The sequence below is a fragment of the Cervus canadensis genome, chromosome 5, assembly GCF_019320065.1.
Source record: "Cervus canadensis isolate Bull #8, Minnesota chromosome 5, ASM1932006v1, whole genome shotgun sequence".
NCBI lineage: Eukaryota > Metazoa > Chordata > Mammalia > Artiodactyla > Cervidae > Cervus > Cervus canadensis.
The window spans coordinates 91,310,048-91,330,401 of record NC_057390.1 but is presented as its reverse complement, the minus strand read 5'-3'; the positions used below and the strand labels follow the sequence as shown (position 1 = coordinate 91,330,401).

Genomic DNA, 20,354 nt, shown 5'->3' with positions numbered 1-20,354 from the left:
TGCCCTTAACTGATGCTAATATAACTGTGTTAAGTTGAACAGGATGGAACTGCTGTATAGTTTAAATACAGTTGAATACTGGCAGTTTCATATGGTTCCTATAAAGCGTAAGAAAAAAATAAACTCTCAAGTAGCAACCTACCTTCTGGGTCTGTATGGTCTGGTAAACCGTTTCTTGTTGAATGGGTTAGCACTGGGAAAGCCACAGAATCCGCAGAGCAAAGAGCGAGCCTCAGTTTCTTTTTTGCATCTCTAAAGAAACAGATGAAGATACAGTCATTTCTTTGTCCAGATATGGTCACATTCAATAAACTATTATCATATTTACTATACAAATTAATGGGCTTCCCAGGTGGTGCTAGTGGTAAAGAACCTGCCTGCCAATGCAGGAGACATAAGAAACATGGGTTTGATCCCTGGGTTGGGAAGATTCCCTGGAGGAGGACATGGTAACCCACTCTAGTATTCTTGCCTGTAGAATCCCATGGACAGAGGAGCCTGGTGGGCTATGGTCCATAAGGTCACAAAAAGTCGGATACGACTGAAGCGACTTAGCACACACACACATACACAAATAGGCTAGCTCAGGACTCAAATGTTTCAAACGGTCATAAATAAAAGATAATTTTTAACTCACTGACACCTTGCTTAAGGAGTGGGCTTTCTGGTTATCTGAGAAGCAAGGTTGTAAAGGTGCTCTGTGTAAGGACCATTTGGTAAAGTCACTAGAATTAAACAAATCCTTTCTGACCTTCCAACATCCACTGAATTCTATGCTAAATGTGATGACGAGTCAGAAAGCCAGATTTTGCCCAAGCTGGGAAGGAATCAACAGAAGTCATAAGGACCACCTCAGCACCCAAACTAAGGAAGCCTTCCACCACATCTCTCAAGAAATGTTGATCCTGCCACAAGAAAAGCTTGTGACAAGAAGACCTTTCTGTTGCCCTGTTGATCAAAACTCTGTATTGAGCCAAAACCCGCTCAATTTCTGACCACTGAACCTCCTGCTCCCACCTGGCAGAGCACCCTTCAGCAAGACATCCTCCTCAGCAACACAGCCCTTCATCCTGGGAGGGTCTTGGAGGGCAGGGACCAGAGCTTCTTCAGAATGGCTGAGGCTGCCTCCCAAAAAAAGGAGTAGAAACACCTCGAGAGCAAGCCAGAGTTTGCTCCTATTGCAGGATTATCACTTGTTCACCTCACCTGACTGGTTCTGAGACCCGCCTTAATGGTTTGCTTCCTTGAAAATGAGTAACTTATGAATCATCTCAATCAACTGTAATATTTGCCTACTTTGTAGACTCTGAATCTATATAAAGCAGTGAAGTCATGCCTGGAAAATAAAAATTGTCTTCCACTACCCCCCCCACCCGATTTTACCATAGGAAAAAAGTATAAAGCTCCATAATATTTAATGATAAAATGATATGTACAGCATAGGGAAAATAGTCATTATTTTAGGATAACTATAAACGGAGTATAATCTTTTAAAATTGTGAATCACTATGCTGTACCCCTGAAACTTAAACAATATTATAAATCAACTATACCTCAATAAAAGTAAATAAAATGATATGCTATTAAGAGTTTGCTTAACTTAAGCTGGGGAAGAAGTAAACATGAAACAAAACTGGCCATGTATTAGTAACAGTTAGATCTGGGGAACAGGTACATCACTGTATTTTTCCATTTTGTGCAAGCTAGAAAGTTTCTAAAATAAAAAGTTTAAAAAGATAGAAAGACAGAGACAGAAACGGAGAGATGGACAGATGATTAGTGCTTTAAAACTGATAATCCGGGGACTTCCCTGGAGGCTCAGTAGTAAAGTATCTGCCTGCCAATGCAGGATTCAGGAGTTCAATCCCTGATCCAGGAAGATCCCACATGCCTTGAAGCAACTAAGCCCGTGCACAACTATTCAGGCTCCTAAAGTCATTTTCTCAAACCATGTTAGAAATTGAGGGAACGAGGAAGATGACAAACTGGGAGGGCTCCAGTAGGCTTACTGTGGAAGTGGGTTACTCAACAACATGTGGTCCCTGTGAGCCCATGAGGTTCGCTTGGTTTTTCATTCTCTGAATTAAAGCCTTTGATACATGACATCCACAGGGCGAGCAAAGTCTTCTCAGCGCACAGCCTTCATTCATTCTTACCTCTCTGCTTTACATATTTATTAAGGGACTCAAAGAAACACCTGACTTGAAGTGACTGCAATGGTGATGAAAAATTCAAACCCAAAGGTTCTAAATCATATAAAAGAAATACCTGTAAGAGAAGGCTGAATCCTGAGGGTGGGCCGCTTGGCTCGCGGAATCCGGGAGATCGTCAGCGGAGATGTTCTGCAGGGTTTCGTCACGAGGGGAGTCGTGTGCACTTTCACCGTCGCCCATGACTTCTAAACAAATCCCACCCCCCGCAGAAAGGATAAGCAAGTTAATCCGGAATATTCTGGCACTGGTAGGTATTCAGAGCAACTCAACAATAAATTAAGCTGTGCCTCCCAAAAAGAGTTCTTTGAGAGAGAAAGGGAAAAAAAAAAAAAGGAAACTTCAAACACGTAAATAAACTGAGAGCAATGATAATATATCAAGAGAACAGGTGAGAATAGTTTTACTTCTTACCCAACTGTAATCCAAAACAATGAAAACCTTTATTAACTTAATAAAGATAATACTCTGTAATCACAATCACTGAATCACAGAACTAAAAGGGGCCTCAGAAATTATTTCACGTATAACACCCTCGTTTTAAGGATGTGGAATTCCTGCCCAGTCAGGAAGCAGCTGGCTGTGACCCCCTCGGCCAGGCCACACTGAGATCCCTCATCCTCACTCCAAGGGACCCCCTCCAATCCTCCCCGCCTGAGAATGAGCCGGGGACAAACTCACAAATGCAGCCAGCACAGACCTATGGTGCCCCATAGTTGTTTTTATGTTTCTAATTTATCAATTTAGATAATACACGCATGTATGCAATCAAAACAAATGAAAAGTTCCTTAGTATAATAAAGATAATGTGCCTATGTGGAAAAAAAAATCTCTATTCTTAGATCATTTCAGATGCTTCGGGAAAAAAATACATATAGAAAATGTGGCAAAACCTTAACAACTGATAAGTCTAGGCAGATGGAATATAACAGACCTTCACTGTACTATTCCAACTTTTTTGTTATTTTAAAACTTAAAAGTGTAGGAGGTTTTCTCAGGCTCCTGTGAGTCCCCCTTGAACCAACTCATGTTCAGTTTGTCAGAGACTCTTCCAGAAACACTGTAATATTAATCTTGGGGACTATACCATGGTTTTTTGACAACTATTTACGGGAGCTACTAACAGGCTACTTGGAAGAATGGATACATGTGTATGTATGGCTGAGATGCTCTGCTGCGCCTTGTCAACTGACTGCACTCCATCATAAAAGAAAAGGTTAAAAAAGAAAGAGGCTACTTTCAGTTCAGACCACTTTCATGGCAGTGATATAAAAGTTCCTATTCCATTCTTTATCAGGATGGTCACCTGCACTTTCGTAGTTTGCCAGCGCTCCCTCACTGGGGCTGGTGCGTTTGATGGCATTCCTGTATTTGTCCAGAATATCCTCAGCGACCTGAGCCTGTGCACTGAGTCTCGGGCTGGGATCATCTGCAGGAGGGAAAGGAGAGGAGGAGAATTAGCGCCCCTTGGTTTGCACCCACTCTGATGTTAGTACGACACCAGTAGCATAATCCCAAAGGCGGATTAGGAGGTAAGACGTAAAAAGAGCACATATCTCAGTGTTATAAGAGGCACCATGCAGCTGCCTACTCATCCTAAGTCTGAGAGCCTTGCCAAGGCACGAAATCGGGATGATTAGCTCCACTTTCTCATCATCGTCAGATTTCTGCATGACATTGTCAAACAGTTCAGTGCAGACTGAATGGATGATGGGATTCTACAGTGTTTACACTCAAATCACTGTTATCAGCAAGGCATGCTAACAGAACTTCCAACAAAGCATTTTTATATGCAGGCTTCATTTATTCAGACATCTCTATGCTGAAGGAGGAAAAAAACGTATTCAGACTTAAAACTTAACCCTTTTAAATACTTTTTAAATGCCTTCCTCCACTTTTCCTTCATGAATTTCTCTCTCTACACCGTATTTAAAACCTTCAGATAATTCGTATTCTATCTCACTGGATCTCACCATGACAGTTACAGATGCTGGACTAGAGAGCACTTTCGTGCATGCAGTGGTGTCAGAGGCGCTCCCAGACAATCTAGACATGCTGGGAGAGTGGTTGAATTGTACCTGCGGTACACAGAGAAAAGGTTTACCACCATCACAGGTGCAGCCCTGGTTACTGATAGGCCCACTATTCTGTCAGCAAAATAAGCACATCGGTATGTTTTCCTGGAGTCAGATGGCAGAGTCACTAATTAACAGTTAACAAAGCAAAGAAGTGCTACAGATCTATGGGACAAAACATAGTTCCACGATGAAATGTAAATTCCTGAGGCAGACCTAGGCCAAGCAGGTAATATCACACTCTGGTAGAATCCCATTTTTTTAAAAGTCTTAAAACATATATAAAAAAAAATCACTAGAATTTATATATTCCTATGTGTTAACGGCAGCTAATATGACTAGCAGCTAACATTTATTGAGCACTTACCACGTGCCAGGAACTGTGCTAAACAATAACCCTACCACCCTATTTTTAAGAAAAGGAAATTAAAGTAGAAAGAGGTTAAGTGGTATGCTCATAGGCTCTTCTTCTCTTTCCACAAAAAACAATATTTAGTGTTTGTGTTTCTGTAAAATTGTGGTAAACTGTAGGGAGAAACAGCTGCCAAAATAATTTAATTTCTGCTATAATAATTTGAATGCATGGTAAGAGAGTCCTAATAAAACATGATCTTCAAAATGCAAACTCACAAAACCTTTATTGTTACAAAATCTTCTTTCTGCTGTTGGTTTTGAGTGCTGTTGAAGGCTCTGAAAAAAGGCTAAACATAGTGAAAGCAATAATGTTGCTTATAACCTTTATTTCTATAATGCCATTTAAAAAAATTTACCTGAGGACAATAAACAACAAGAAAAAATAACTAAAACATATAAAAAATGTTATATGTACAAGGGGATGAGTATTCCAACTTATCTTAAATAGTTTTTCATAGTAAAAAAAAATAATTGCATATGATTAAACATCCAAAAGCAAGAGAATGGTTTACATTGCCATAAAATCATGATAGATGATCTAAGAGCCAATAATGATTAAAAAACCACCTATGTCTAGGAGAAACTGGGAGAGGGTTTATGAAATAACATGTAAAGGATACAACTCTGTTTTAATCATGAAAGTCATATCTAGATATGGAAAGATTCAGAGAGAATATGAAAAAAAGAAAAGGTGGTGAGATGATGGACAGACTGTTAAGAAATTCATAACATTTAAAAAAATTGATTTAATGATACTTCTCACTGAGTCATTAATTAAGAGTGGGTAGAAATTTCTGCACCAGTAGGGCAGCTAAACTGCTTGAATCAAACACAAACAAAATGAAATATTTTATGGGAAAAACTTAAGTCAACTTAGCTTCTCCTTTAGGCACTAAGAACTAAGAAAAATGTATTACCTAAAGACACGAGTAAAAAATAATTTAAAACTTCTCCAAAGTTACTAATTCAAACATTTTGAAAACCTGAAATTTCTTCATTGAGTATTCCATTCTGTAAATGGTGGCGGTGTTCTGAAACGAGGAGCATGGTAAGAAAACATGAAAATCTTGCCAAAAGGATGCCTTTCCAATTCTTCTCAATCAGACTAAGTGCCAAGATTCATGTGTGATTTGACTTAACACCTACAACCCTTAGCACAGTGCCTGGCATGAGTCAGATGTTCAACAAGTATTTGTTGGTTGAATGAGGCCTGACTGCTCTCAGCAGGAAACCTGGCCTGAAAGCACAGCTACTGCTGTTAAAAACCCTTTATTCCAGGGAAGTCATTTCATTAAATAAACAGGAAGGTACGCTGGGACATGGAACTGCCTACATGTATTTCAGAGCTAGACATGACGGTGCTATGCAGTGAAATGGGATTCTACCTGTACTATGCTGAGCTCTTTGAGGAGGATGTTCTTTTGACACTTATCCCGTTTGTAAATAAAAACCTTCATTTTACCTGAGTAGGATAACAAATAATTTAAAATCAACATAAGAAAAAGAGAGATGACAAATTAATTTCCCTCCAGATGCTCTGCAGTCACTGGGGACAGCACACAGCTATCAAACTCAAGGCTGGGTTGTCAACAATACCTCTCATACTTTTTCCTTTTAGTGTTCATTCATAACATGCCAAAAAGAAGCTGCAAAAACACAAATGCTACATGAGGTAAGAACCCAACCCCTACTTTTATTTTCCTTGGGTCAGATAGCAATGTTAAAATGATTCAAGCTGTAAAAAAATTGGTCAAGTTTACAAATCTACTGATACTGTTTGAACATGTCTCAGGGAAAAAAGGAAATGATTAGGTAAAACAGAATTTCAGTGACCCTGAATAATCAAGAACTATAGATGGAAGTAAACTGAGACTTCTACGATCAACATTAAAGAAAACTACTGTCAATGATCCAAAGATACAGCATGCACAGCGCTAAAACCGTCACCACACTTTCCTCAAAGGCATGGGAGGTCATCATCCCACTAAGATGTCGGGTGCCAGCGCAGGCCCAGAGGCTCAGGGACCTCATCATAAACGGAGGTTATGACAATGAGGGTGATGATGGTGGTGGCGGTCTGCAGGAAGAGCACCCTGTGGCCGCCAACGGGAAACCACAGAGCTACGAACATACTCCCCACTGGACACACACAGACACACTCGTCTAAAAAGGCAACGTTTATGGCACCCAAGAGAAAGTGTTATGAAATATGTGCTCTGGGAATGAAGGAGCCAGGAAGTCCATGGGTCTACAAACCTGTGAGTGTTGAGAATCTGTCAGGCCCCAGATCATCTTTGTCTTTTTCTTGTTTTTCTTTCTTTCTAAATGGTATAGGAGCTGGAAATTAAATAAAGTCAGTAGTGTGACATATAACATACTGCACTACTCGGCAGACAGCAGTCATTCTGGAGTTAACTGGTGTGCCAACATTTCTAAGTGGAAGGAAGGTGAAAAGTTTAAAAGCTAAGAAATCCCGAGTGTCCACTGATTATCATTCTTAACATAGCATTGAAGGTTCTTAAAGAAGTTTTCAGAATCTGCTTTGAGGTCATCTGCCACAGGAAGAAGGATTTAACAGGAATCTATTGGGACTGAATCAAAACCACTGCCTCTTAACCTTTGCTCAAAAAAACACAACACATTCAAAGCTCTGAGCCTCATTCTCTCCTCCTCTAGTGGGCTTGAGTCTGGCGTGAAAGCAGTGCTCCTCAGCTCCTTGAGCACCACAGTGCCAAGAAGAGGCCTTCAGAAGAAGCCCTTCCCTTTAGTCCTGGATAATCTCTCCTTCCTGGAAGAGATGCTTTTGCCAACTCAGATTTCAATACCTATTGGAATAATGCCAGGCTATTCACACAAAAAAAGCGAACAATGCTACACAACTGCCTTCCAGAATAAACACTAATATTCAGGGTATTATCATTCTCAATGATTATAAACATAAGAAGCTTAAGTTTATTCCAAGAATGTAAAGAATGAATTTTCAATGTTTGTTTATTAAGAGCATCCCTTTTTCCTGCAGTAATTATTAGCAATACATATGTCAAAAGTCCTACACGTTTAACTTCAATGGAATATAATATTTAAACAACTGTGACCTGCCTGACTTTCATTTATGAAACCACTGCCACTTCCTGCAAAGAACAGGAACTATCACTTCTAAAGCTGTACCTTAGCATTCACCTGAGTAAAAGCATTTTCTGTAACCTCAAAACAGCACGAAACTTAGGCCCCGCAAGAATCTCCCGGAGTTGTTGAAATTTTAGCTCTCTGAAAGAGATTCGGGGGCTTTGCTTTTTGTTGCTATTATTGCATTCTGATATCTTATAAAATTACCTTTGGGCATGGCAGAAACAAAACGTTTTCTCCACCAAGGTCTGTTCCTGTCTGATTTCTCATCATCGCTATCTTTGCGTTCTTCAGTCTGTAGAAAAAGTTTGATGTTTTATTTGTAGTTGGACAGCAGGATAAATTACTATGAAAAGGATTTTAGTTAGTCTGTGAAATACAAAAACCACTCATTTGTCTTCAGAGCAAAAATGTTCTTATTGTGGTACAGGCAGCTTCTGGAACACAGACGTATACCTTTCAAGCACTAGACTGGTTGATTACTTGAGGGTAGGCATTATCTCACTACTGTTGGTAAGCCAAAAGGGTAATAGAGTCCAGCATAGAGTAGGCACTCAATAAACACTCATAAGGGATGACTAAATGCAATGCAGATAGAATCTAGAGATTTGGAGAGACGGTAGCAGTAGTATTAATAATAAAACTAAGTATGTGTGTGCCAAACACTGAATAAAGAACATGTATTACCTCATTTAAACTTCACAGTAGACTGTGGGTGCTAAGTGGCTTCAGTCGTGTCTGACTCTTTGCAACCCCATGGACTATAGCCTGCAAGGCTCCTCTGTCTATGGGATTCTCCAAGCAAGAATCCTGGAGTGGGTTGCCATACCCTCCTCCAGGGTATCTTCCCGACCCAGGGATCGAACTTGGGTCTCCTGCATTGCAGGCAGATTCTTCACCATCTGAGCTACCAGGGCAGCAAAAGGGCTTAACGATAATATTTATAGTCTTAGGGGATAAATATTATTACTAAGTCCTCTTTATAGATGAGAAATAAGAGGCTAAAAAAGGTTATCTCCCCACCTTCCCCAAAGTTATACAGACTGGATGTGGCACAGTGGCTCAAAGCTAGATGTGACCAATTGCAAAGCTGATGCTTTGATCATCAATTTGAGTTATCGTTAAGACTACATGTCAAAAGGCAGGGACTATATAATTCCTTTACTAATCTATGATATGACCTTAGACAAATCATTTTATTTTTGTTTTTTCATCTACAAAATTGGAACTAAAAATACCTTCTCTGAGGGCCTCCATGTGAAAGGGATATCAGAACCTAAGAAGGGAAATGAGGGCACCCAGGGAGGGTTCAGTGGTGTGGGTGGGATATTCATTACACACAGGGAGACTCCTCAATTAAGTACCTACATGAAGAATCACAAAAGCAGGCTTTTCACTGCTGGAGAAGGGAATTGCAAACACAGAATGAGAGACATGAATTCTGCTGTTTTTGAACTGGAAATGCTTCTCTACATATAAAGATAGAGAAATATGCCCTGGAGCATCAGGTTGGCACCTGAGTCTCACAAGGCTGGGGGAGGGAGGCTCTGTGTGTCTCATTCCAACTTAATATAACTCTGTGAGTGTTGAAAAATTAAAAATAATAACTTATTGGATAAGAAAAAAAAGCAGTTCCTCTATCCATCTCTGAAGAAAACTGTGAGGTTTAAATGAGATACAAAATCGCTTAGAGAAAAGTTAAAAGTATCATAAAAATGCAAGATACATTACTACACAACCAAAGTAGAGGGTTTTTTTTAATGGGTTAAGGTGCTGGACATATCAGACTGACAAACTGCCTTTAGACATGACCACTGCCCTCCTTCACCCTAGATTTATATATTCCACATTAATTTCAGGTATCAAGAGAACTAGGCAGCTGGAACACTAACTATAGCTGACCATAACGAGCAAGTTCTTCTGCACGGCCTGTGTCCCGTACCTCTCCTCTTGAGGAGTCCTTACTCGGGGATGAAGATGAAGAGTGAGGCGCAGCCACCAAAGAAGTAGCACCAATGGCTGCGGCTGGAGGGAGTTCTCGCTCTTCATTCCCTGGGCGTCGGTTCCAGCTGGGGTCGCTCATCGGGCGCCGGACAGAAGACACGACGTCAGAGCTCCTGCTGCGAACTAATCTCTCAGGGTAAGAGTGCCTTTGCTTAAACGCCTCCATCTCAGCTGGAGTCAGGATGTGGGAACCGAAGGTAGGCAACCTGGCCTCGTTTCCTCCCACAGCTCCTTCCAGGATCGGGGGGTCTGGGGGTGGGTGCGACGGCCTGGCATAGTGAACCTTCGGCCTTACCACAGCAGAAGCTCCCCCTGCAACACAGGAAAAAACGTTCTCAGCTGAGACACAACTGATCCCAAAAGGCATGAACAAAGGGGTTGTAGTTTTGCTCTTCTGGCCGTGATAAACAGGGGTCAGAAAGTCCACCTGACTACTTTACCTTCGTGCGAAGACAGTGGATCAAACATGGCAAGCAGAGACTCTGACTGAGATGGAGGAGAGGTCAGCTGGTGGGCACCTGAAAGAGATGGGCAGACAGTGTGACCAAGTCAGAAGTCATGACTCAGAGGCAGTTTCCACACAGCGAAAATGGCTCTCTCTTCCACAGTCTTCCTTTTTGACCAATTAGAACTTGAGGGCATACCAGAAAAAACAGAATCTAATAAACAGTATATTCTGATTACATCATATTCATTTTAGGTTTTTATCTACATACGTGGATTTTAATTACGTTTAAGTGGTCCAGTATCCACATGCCTATTACTTTTAATGGCCAGATTATATTATGGTTACTGCGAAGAGCGGAGCCAGAAGATGAAAATCATCAAAACTTTCAGAATGCTCTAAGTTTCCTGACCCCACTTTGCCCTCACCTATAAAAAGAGACAATACTACCTACAGAAGGAGCATAAATTAAAAGCTGTAAAACCTGAAATTCACTATTGTTCTCAGCAAAAGAGAACTCAAAACAAAAGTGAGTCAAGCTATGTTATACCACAAAACAAACTTGAACAAGTACGTTATTTTAAAGCTACAGAGTAAAAGATGATTCCTCTGAGCAAGAGTGCTCAGTCATGTCTGACTCTTCGCGACCCCATGGACTGTAGCCCACCAGGCTCCTCTGACCCCGGCGAGAATACTGGAGCAGGTTGCCATTTCCTAGTCTAGAGGATCTCACCAACCCAGGGATCGAACCCATGTCTCTTGCATATCCTGCATTGGCAGGCAGATTCTTTACGCCTGTGCCACCCGGGAAGCCCCCTCTAAGCATATGTCTAAACAATCAAAATGAGAGAATATTAAAACAGATAAGTATGCAGAGACTAAAACTCACAAATATATAAAAGAAACTGTTGCTCTAAACTTTCTGAGTCTGAGTTCTTTTTTGATAATGAATGATAGTATGATTTTTCCACTTGATTTTCCTTTTGTTCTGTCTTATAATTACTTTCCTTTTTAAAAACTGCAGAAATAGTTTATCACTAGGAAAGATAGCTTAGAATGATCAGTTCTCAAGATTTTGGTCTTAGGTCATGTAAGACATGCTTAATTTATTTAAATTACTTTTTTTATATTTTGGCTGCACCACAGAGCATGTGGGATCAGTTCTCCAACCAGGTTCCATCCACGTACCTGACAGACGAAGTGTGGTGTCTTAACCACTGGGCTGCCAGGAAAGTCCCTTAAAATTTTTTGACCCTAAAACCTTACTTATATATAAGGTTATATATATCTAATATAACTAATATAAGATATATTATAAGATATATAATAAGATATATCTTACATATTTAATATAAGGTAGGTTATATCTAACGATAGTTAACCATACTAGCAATTAAAACCGAAAAGAATATATAGATAAAAATTTTAAACTTTTAATAAGTTTTATATTAAAATGTTATATATATTAATTTAATTGAATACACTCATTAAATGGTAACAAAAATAACCCTTTTAGGTGAAAAGTAACTATATTTTCCAAAATAAAAAGCCAGAAGAGTGACACTTTTACATTTTTGCAAATTCCTTCAATGTATGACTTCACAGAACACAGCTAACTTCTCATACCTGCTTCTGCTTTCCACCTGCTGCACTGTGCTGTTGTGGCTGAAGTATATAAAGAAAAGCTGATCTCACAAAGATATGCAAGTAGAAAGGAGATAATATTTTAACAGCCTTTTCAGGAAACTATGGATATTACTCTTCAATACTATACCAAAACTTGGCAGTAGTATCTATTTTTTAAAGGTTAGCTACAATTTGGAAGCTGAAACCAGACCAACGAACTTTTTTGTACTGTTACATTAAAATTCAAATGGTCTGTCTTGCACTTTGAAGGAATCTTTTACCCAAGAGTGATTTTGTAACATCATGTGTTGATCATCTAGAAAATATTGGTTCAACTAGATAAATGCAGATCTTCCAAATGTTGACACCATTCATCATATAACATCCAGAAAAAATGACGCTCTCAGTATCACCACCAATCTCACCAGAAAAGTTTTTAAATGGCAGTAATCTGTCATGCTCATGGAGGTAGACACAGAGCTTTCCAAAATTCTGATTTCTATCTGAAAGCCTGAATTTTATCACCAGCAACAAACTCCACCCTGTCAGTTGTTTTCCTTGAAATAACAGGCTCATTTTGTTAATTTTCAAGAAATGTCTGCCAAATACCCAAGTACCAATAACTACAGCTTATCATTCTTTCAAGTAAAAATGATGTTTCATGAAAAAACAAACAAGGGAAAAAAGAAAAAAAACAGCCACTTCAGTTCATAACTCAATCATAGAAGCTTTTCCTTAGACCCATCATATTTCAGAATGCAGCAGAAATACATTAGGGATACTTCCTATGTCTTCAGAATATTAGACAGATGTGTACTCAAGGGTTGAGATACAGAATTAAATAATTTTTACTGCTTTATCAAACACATTCACAAGTAAAACTTTTATTGTTTGTAACTCTGAGAAAAGAATACAGTGACTGGGAGCCTGGCCTGGTGCTGCTGTCCTGCTTTGTGCTGAAAGCCTTGGCAAATTTACCCATCTCTGCTTGTGCACTATCAGTGCAACATCAGTATGGCACAAAGGACAATAGCCTTTTATTATATGAAACAGTTATGGCCTCATACCTCCCCAGCCCCTTGAGAGGTCTTAAGGGCCCTCAGTGGGCCATGGACACTACACTTTGAAAACTGTTGGTTTAGAACAGTGGTTCTCAACTGGGGCTTACTGTGCCACCGAAGTGATCATTTGGCAATGATTTCTGGTTGTTCCCTGATAGCTCAGTTGGTAAAGAAGCTGCCTGCAATGCAGGAGACCCCGGTTCAATTCTTGGGTTAGGAAGATCTGCCAGAGAAGGGATAGGCTACCCACTCCAGTATTCTTGGGCTTCCTTTGTGAATCAGCTGGTAAAGAATCCGCTTGAAATGAGGGAGACCTGGGTTTGATTTCTGGGTTGGGAAGATCCCCTGGAGAAGGGAAAGGCTACCCACTCCAGTATTCTAGCCTGGAGAACTCCATGGACTGTATAGTCCATAGGGTCACAGAGAGTCAGACACGACTGAGCGACTTTCACTTTTGGTTGTCATGACTGCACAAGAAGGAGATGGTATGCTTCCAACAGAGATCAGAGATGCTGCTAAACATCCTACAGTGCATAGGACAGGCCGCCACAACAAAGAATTACCTGACCCAAAATGTTCATCGTGTTGAGGATAAGAAACCTTGGTTTAGAATAAACAAAAACGTAAAAATAAAAGTACTTCAAAACCCAGTACCCAAATTCTGTAAAGTAATTATCCTTCGATTAAAAAATAAATTTTAAAAACCATTACACAGTATATAAAATCACTACTTACTAGCACTCTGGTACTTCTTCCCAGTACTTTCTTTAGGATAGGTTCTTTTACATTTTATTATCTTATATATAAAATGCTCTAAGATAAAATTTCCAAGTGATATTATGTTCTAGGTATTTCTCCAAATTATTTCGTATTCTTTAAAGCATTTAAAAAACAGCTGTGCAAGTTCTAATAAGTGGTTACATCAAAACTCACTTAGCCATTCTATTTTTCAGTTCTTAGGTTGTTTTAAGTTTTCTGCCAATATAAATATTATGAAGAATATCTTGGTGCATAAGACTTTCTCCATACATCAATTGTCTCCTTATGACTGATTCCTACAGTGGATTAACTGAATGAAATTTAGTATGTGAACCTTATTTTAAGGCCTTATACACATAATGCCCCAAAGATGTATAACAATTGATATCACTGTCAGCAATGTGTTAAGGTTGACAGTTTCAGTCACGGATGTGATCATTTCTATTAATAAAAGTCATTCTCATTTCCCCTTCTTACCATGGGTGACTTCATCCATGTCTGGACTAGTGACAGAATCTTTACCCCCAAAATCAGAGCTGCACTCAGATCTCAGATCTTCAATCTTATTGGGAATATCCTCAGAGGTTGCACTTATGCCTTCAGAAAAAAAATATATATATATGGTAAAAAAATAAACAGCAAGAACAACAAAATAACCACACAAAAAGTATATGAAGTTTGGAGAAATGTATATAGTCTCACATTTTTTTGTGTCCCATTCTTTACAAGGGAACTGTTTGGTATTATGTCCTTTCTTGTACTATTGCTTAAATATATTTACCTTGATTTGTACAACATAATCAGAATTACCACACAACAGCTAAATACAGCAGCAGAGGCTACCAAGAACAGATAGTTATAGAGGGAACACACACAGACCGTCTATCAGCTACTCTGACAGGCTCTATAAAGGCACATGTTAACTTCTCATAGATGTCAGGTCCCGTAGAAATAACTGTTTCCTGGGACTTACTCAGATCTTAGACAAAATATATATCTTTGCTATTGACTTTATAGAGGGGGACGTGGGAACACACCTTCAAGTCCTTATTCCTTAAAACAAGACAGACATACCCGACACAACACTGAGGCCTGGTGTGCTGGGGCGGGAACTGACCTCCCTGACGTCCGTGTCATCAGACGTGCTGCCCAGTCCCGAGCAGCTCTCCAGTTCCTGTAGCCGCTCTTCCTGCTTTAGATCTGGGGCCTCTAAGCAGAAGAAGTGAGGCACCACGTTACTGATTCTGCTAGCACATCAGCTTCCGCTTTTGTGACCCAGATGAAGAAAGCTACTGGGGCATGAATGGACTCAGTGCAAACAGACTTCCAAGTCTGGACCAGTTAGCAAAGCCAGTTAGATCAAATGTTAAAGTCAAGGTTGTGGTTTTTATCCCGATACAGGCCAGTTCACTGTGCACAGATGAAAACTCTGCTTCCAGATCACTAATCTCAGAGTATTCTTTCTTTTGGTTAAAAGTAAACTAAACAAAAGAATATAGGTGAGCTTGTCATTAAATCAACCACTTTCTAAAAAATAACTCCTATGGATGCTCAGCAGTGAGCTAATCCTACTGTCTCCTTATGGACAGGTTAGCATGTCTGAATGTGGTATAAGGTTAAAAAACACATACCAAAATCACTTCATATTTTTGAGACAAGCAGATGAAACAGAATGTAATTCAGATACACAGGTGCTTATATTTGCATCCTGGTAGTTGATATTTAGTTGAAGACAAGGACTTAAATTCATAAGCAGAAAAAAGCAGACACGCAATACACAAGAGAACGTACAAAATACACCTGGCAGGCTACAGTCCACGGGGCGCAACAGTCGGACGTTACTGAGCGGCTAAACCACCACATTTATAACCCTGCACAAAGTAATTCTTGGGATTCCAGAGTCTCAATGTCAATGCATTTCAAAACTGCATGTGGTATCTTTGGGTTAAATTCTCCAAATCTACACATGCTTATTACCAGGTATCCAACCACTCAAGGTTCAAGCTGTGCTGCTATTCTTCTCTTGCAGTAAGTTAGTGGGAGACATTGAACTCCATGTCCCACATAGAATCCTGATAAGTTACTAACAATTGCTTTCAAGATAACTGAACCGAGTCAGCACCGGCTATCTTAGCCTCTGCCATCCAACGCTACATTTTTTCTTGATGGACAGAAAACATCCTGAACTAATTTTCCATTTGAAGTTCTGAGCAAAGTTATTGCCTCATACTTGTCAAACGTATATCTGACAAAAGGTATACTTAATATAGAAATTAGGATGCCTTACATTTAAAACTTCTGTGCAAATAAAAAAGCAAACAATGACAGCATACTAACCTGAGTCACTTGGCAATACCTCTACACTCCAAGCTTCGCTGGTTGTCTCTGATATGGTAGAACCAGTGCAGGGGTCAAGAAGCACTGACCCTGAGCCTGGTAGGCACAGTAAACTGCCTAACACGTTCTCTGCTGCTGCACCTGTATAACCAACGGGGAGCAAAGGGTTAATAGAGATCCTCAGGGAAAGCGCAGAGATAATGGGAAAAGGGCAAACACAAAGCTAACAAAATGTCTCTACTCACAAGAAAAAAGCCAGGGTAAGAGTAATTTCAATCAATAAAACCACTAAAAACACAAATTTCCCACTTGGGTCACAATAACACAAGTTCCTTTTCATCCGTTTCCTACTGTTCACCTTGGTCTCCATTGAGAAAACACAGCTCATTAGGTCAAGTCATTTCAACTAGCTTTCACTCTTGTTTTTCAGCAAATTTTGTGTGTCCTCAGCACTTCTCTAACAATTATAGTCCTTCAGGGATTAAAAACACTCGGAGACACTTAACCACAGAAAGTTATACTGGCCAAATGTTTTTTTCTGGCACATTAGCCACATATTCAGAGAAATAAAGTATATTTGCAGGGAAATACACATCTCCTTTGTAGCATTCATTCAATGCAAATATAGCTTATTGCCCAAATACAGCTCACCTACAGGAGAAATATCACTTTGACATATGGAACAAAATAATCCAAAACCAACTGAGAAATCTATTTATACTTCTTAAAAATACAAACAGAAAGGTTAAACATTGTTGTACACCTGTGTTAAAAATAGTCAGGTTCGGAACGCTCCACTACTTCTGATTAAACCTAATAAAATCCTATTTCAGGAGATGAAGAACTTTTGGAAAAAGGTCACTGGCAAAAGTTGCCTTTTAAAGATACGTCACAGTTACCAAGGGGAAAAGATGGGGGGCGGGGGTGGATAGATTAAGAGTCTGAGGTTGGCATATGCACACTTCCATATATGGAATATATGGTCATTAGGGACCTAGCGTACAGCACAGGGAACTATGCTCGATGTTCTGTAATAATCTACATGGGAAAAGAATCTAGAAAAGAGTAGACAGATGTGTATGTGTAACTGAATCACAACTAACACAACACTGTAAATCAACTATACCCTGATACAAAATTTAAAATTTTTTAAATAAAAGAAAGATATGTCATGAAATAATTACAAATACAAAAAAAAAAAAAATAATAATTACAAATAAAATAATGTCTGGAACATGCCTAAACATAATCACATAATCAGGAGAGGGGATGAAAAGGTGGGAGAAGAAATGAAACAAAACTGGCCAGGTGTGTATGTGTAATTGTTGCATCTGGGTGATGGGTAATGGTGCTCAGTATACTGTTCTCTCCTGTATTTGTTTGAAATGGTCCATGATTTAAAAAGAAAATAAAAATAAAAATTAAAAAAAGAAAAAAAAGATGGTGATTACAAGACTGTGTGACTCTTTCAGAAGGGACAGAACACTATCCTTAAAAGGGTAACTTTAACATATGGAAACTGTATCTTGATAAACCTGATACTAGGAAAACAGAAACAGAGAAAACTGTTCCTTGCTTTGGAGCTGAATTAAACCTTCCAGAAGCAAATTCAGTTTTAGAGAATGTCAATATCATATTACTCTGAAAGGCTTTATGGCTATAACCTGTAAGAATTTTCATTTTAAGGCAAAATGTTTAGTTTCAAAAGAAGAATATGCTAATCATAGACTAATATGTTAATCATAGGCTCTGCAAACAAGAATTGACAAAGAGATAATTCAAAAGCTTGGTTCTTTTTTGTATGGGGAGGAACCCTTAAATGCAGAACAGAGAAAATACTACTTATTTTCAATAAAGAGAAAAAAAAATACACAAATGCCTTGTCACATACAATTATCTCAGTTTCCCAGTTACTGTTAACACACACACCATGTTTGTTAGAGCACGCAAGCTCCCTCCCATGAAGGGTGGGTGGATACGAATAACTGAACAGCAATCTTCCAGAGACATTCAGCAGCAGTTACCTGCTATTTCTTGCAAGCGATCTTCATCAATGTTAGGGTCAAAATCACTCCCCAATACATCTGTACTCCACGTCTCACTCACTGTTTCTGATATATCCCTGTCATCCGTGAGTCCCATCATGTCACGGATTTCAAACTTCCGGAGCTTATCATCGAGATTATCCTGCGTAGTAGCTAGCAAAAGCAAAATTAAGCACTTTAAAAATCATAGCATGGAAATGGTAGAGCCCCCATTAAATATATTTGAGCAGGGTACTTCATAACATTATAAAACAGCCTATTAATAGCTGGAGGGGACCTATTCTTCTCAGTGGAGGAAGCGCCCCAGAGTTCTTGATACAGGTGACTTCCTATAGCTCCCCTACAATCTTTTCTCTTGCAGATCAACTCTACTTACTAACTCTATTAGATTCTGGAAGCATTTACTGAGCATCTAATACATACAAGGCTCTACGCTGGAGACTGAGGGAAGGCACCAACATGATGAAAGGCCTGTCCCTGTGTTCAGAGGTTCTACAGGCTGGTGGAGAGATGCGAGCTCTAACACAAGGTAGGGCGACATCCAGCTATAACTAAGCTTCGGAGGAGGAGCAATGAGAGCCCAGAGGAGCAATAAATTTCCATTGGGCGGATGAGGGTTGAGGTCACAGCACAAGAAAGTTCTCTCGAGTCAGAACAGAAGTCTCTTCCCCCTGGTGGATGGTGGGGGTGGTTTTTTTTTGGGGGGGGGGGGTGGCTATGTCATTTAATTCAGTTTGCAGCATCTCACTTAACCAACCAGGGGCTGAAACTGAGCAAGTGCAGTGAAAGCCCGGAATCCTAACCACTAGGTCACTGAGGAATTCCCCGAGAAGGCCATGTTGAGTGAACTCAGTTCTGTCTTCTGGAATGACACCAAAGTATAATCCTTTCCCCTCAGGACAGTCTTTAAAATATTCACCAATAACTACCTTGTCCTCTCCAATTTTTCTCTTTTCAAGGCCAGCATTTCTCCATTTCTTTGACTGGGTTTCACAAAAAGAATGAATCAACATAGAAGCCTTTCCTCCTCCTCCAAGCACTAAAATGCTATCTAGCCTTCAAAGCAAAGGACAAGGTCAATGCCACCTTCTCCATTGAATTCCCTAATAACTACAGGGGAGCTGTATCTTACTCGCCTAAAAACAAGTACATACTAAAAAAATTACTTTTGAAATCCCTTAGATTCACTCATAATGTATGGTATATGTGGTTTCCTATATGCCTGTTTGTGGCTATCTGACAAAGCCGGTTTTCCCTCAGTTTTGGAACATATTGTGTAACTTTGATGTAGAGATGACAAAGACTCTTTCTTTGAGGAAACTTCAGTCAGGCCCTTCTGAACCCTCTTCTGCCTTAGGCTTCAACTCTGTCCCCCACCCCGCCCCCCGCCACACACACACACACAAAATCATAGCATGGCTACCATTTTTAAAATCAACTTTAAAGAACTTTATGTCTTTAAACTCCAAGGTATATATTTGAACACTAACATTCAGCACACAGTACCAAAACACGGAATTATTCCTTCATGGATGTACTCCTTCCCTCTCTGAACCAAGCTCAACATATGTGCTCCCCCTTCTGGTCAGTTAACTGGGGCAGCTGATGTTGTCAACTGTCTCCCTGTCCTCTACAGTGTGACACTGTTCAAGAATTGGGATATATGCCCCCTTCTTTGAATTTGGACAGGCCTGGTAACTTGCTTTGTCCGAAAGGATAAAGAGGAAGTGTGCCAGTTGCGAGGTTAGGCCTCAAGAGATCTTACAAACATCTGCTCTCTCTCATCCTTGCTTCTGCCCCGAGGACAAGCTGAAACCAGCTTTTTAGGGGAGGAGGAACCACATGGAACAAAGCAAAGGTCATCCTAGACTAGCCAGCTCCCCACTGACCAAGAGATGTCCAGCTAAAATTAGCAGAGCTCCCTACTTGACTACCGGTGATCCAAGATGTATGAGGGCCCAGATTCTATCCCTGGTCAAGGAACTGCATCCCACAAGCTGTAACTAAGAGTTCACAAGCTACGACTAAGGGTCCTTCGTGCTGCAACCAAGACCTGGCACAGCCAAATCAATAAATATTTTTAAAAAGAATACCAGAATCCCCTAAAAGGTTTGTTAAAGAAGTGATATTCTTTCAACTTCCATCTTAAGCTAATATTATTTTAGGTTTCTGCTTTTTGCAGAAAATTTAATCCTAAATAACATAGTGACTCAATGTATGACAAAAACCACTACAATATTGTAAAGTAATTA

At 39.7% G+C, this 20,354-nt stretch overlaps 1 protein-coding gene across 4 annotated transcripts in view; it reads right to left on the bottom strand.

The window, feature by feature from the left end:
- GAPVD1 (GTPase activating protein and VPS9 domains 1) overlaps positions 1-20,354 on the bottom strand; it is a 72,765-nt gene that overhangs the window by 12,954 nt on the left and 39,457 nt on the right. For 2 of the 4 annotated variants that reach the window (XM_043469554.1, XM_043469556.1), the window contains exons 10-20: positions 18,082-18,255; positions 16,058-16,198; positions 14,795-14,929; positions 14,198-14,317; positions 10,270-10,347; positions 9,768-10,141; positions 8,033-8,120; positions 6,956-7,036; positions 3,517-3,639; positions 2,269-2,398; positions 143-252 (exon numbers count right to left, since the gene is read on the bottom strand). In XM_043469554.1, coding sequence (XP_043325489.1) covers positions 143-252; positions 2,269-2,398; positions 3,517-3,639; positions 6,956-7,036; positions 8,033-8,120; positions 9,768-10,141; positions 10,270-10,347; positions 14,198-14,317; positions 14,795-14,929; positions 16,058-16,198; positions 18,082-18,255 — 1,554 coding nt within the window. The remainder of the gene's footprint in view (positions 1-142; positions 253-2,268; positions 2,399-3,516; positions 3,640-6,955; positions 7,037-8,032; positions 8,121-9,767; positions 10,142-10,269; positions 10,348-14,197; positions 14,318-14,794; positions 14,930-16,057; positions 16,199-18,081; positions 18,256-20,354) is intronic. The other 2 variants (XM_043469557.1, XM_043469558.1) reach the window with 1 other exon arrangement.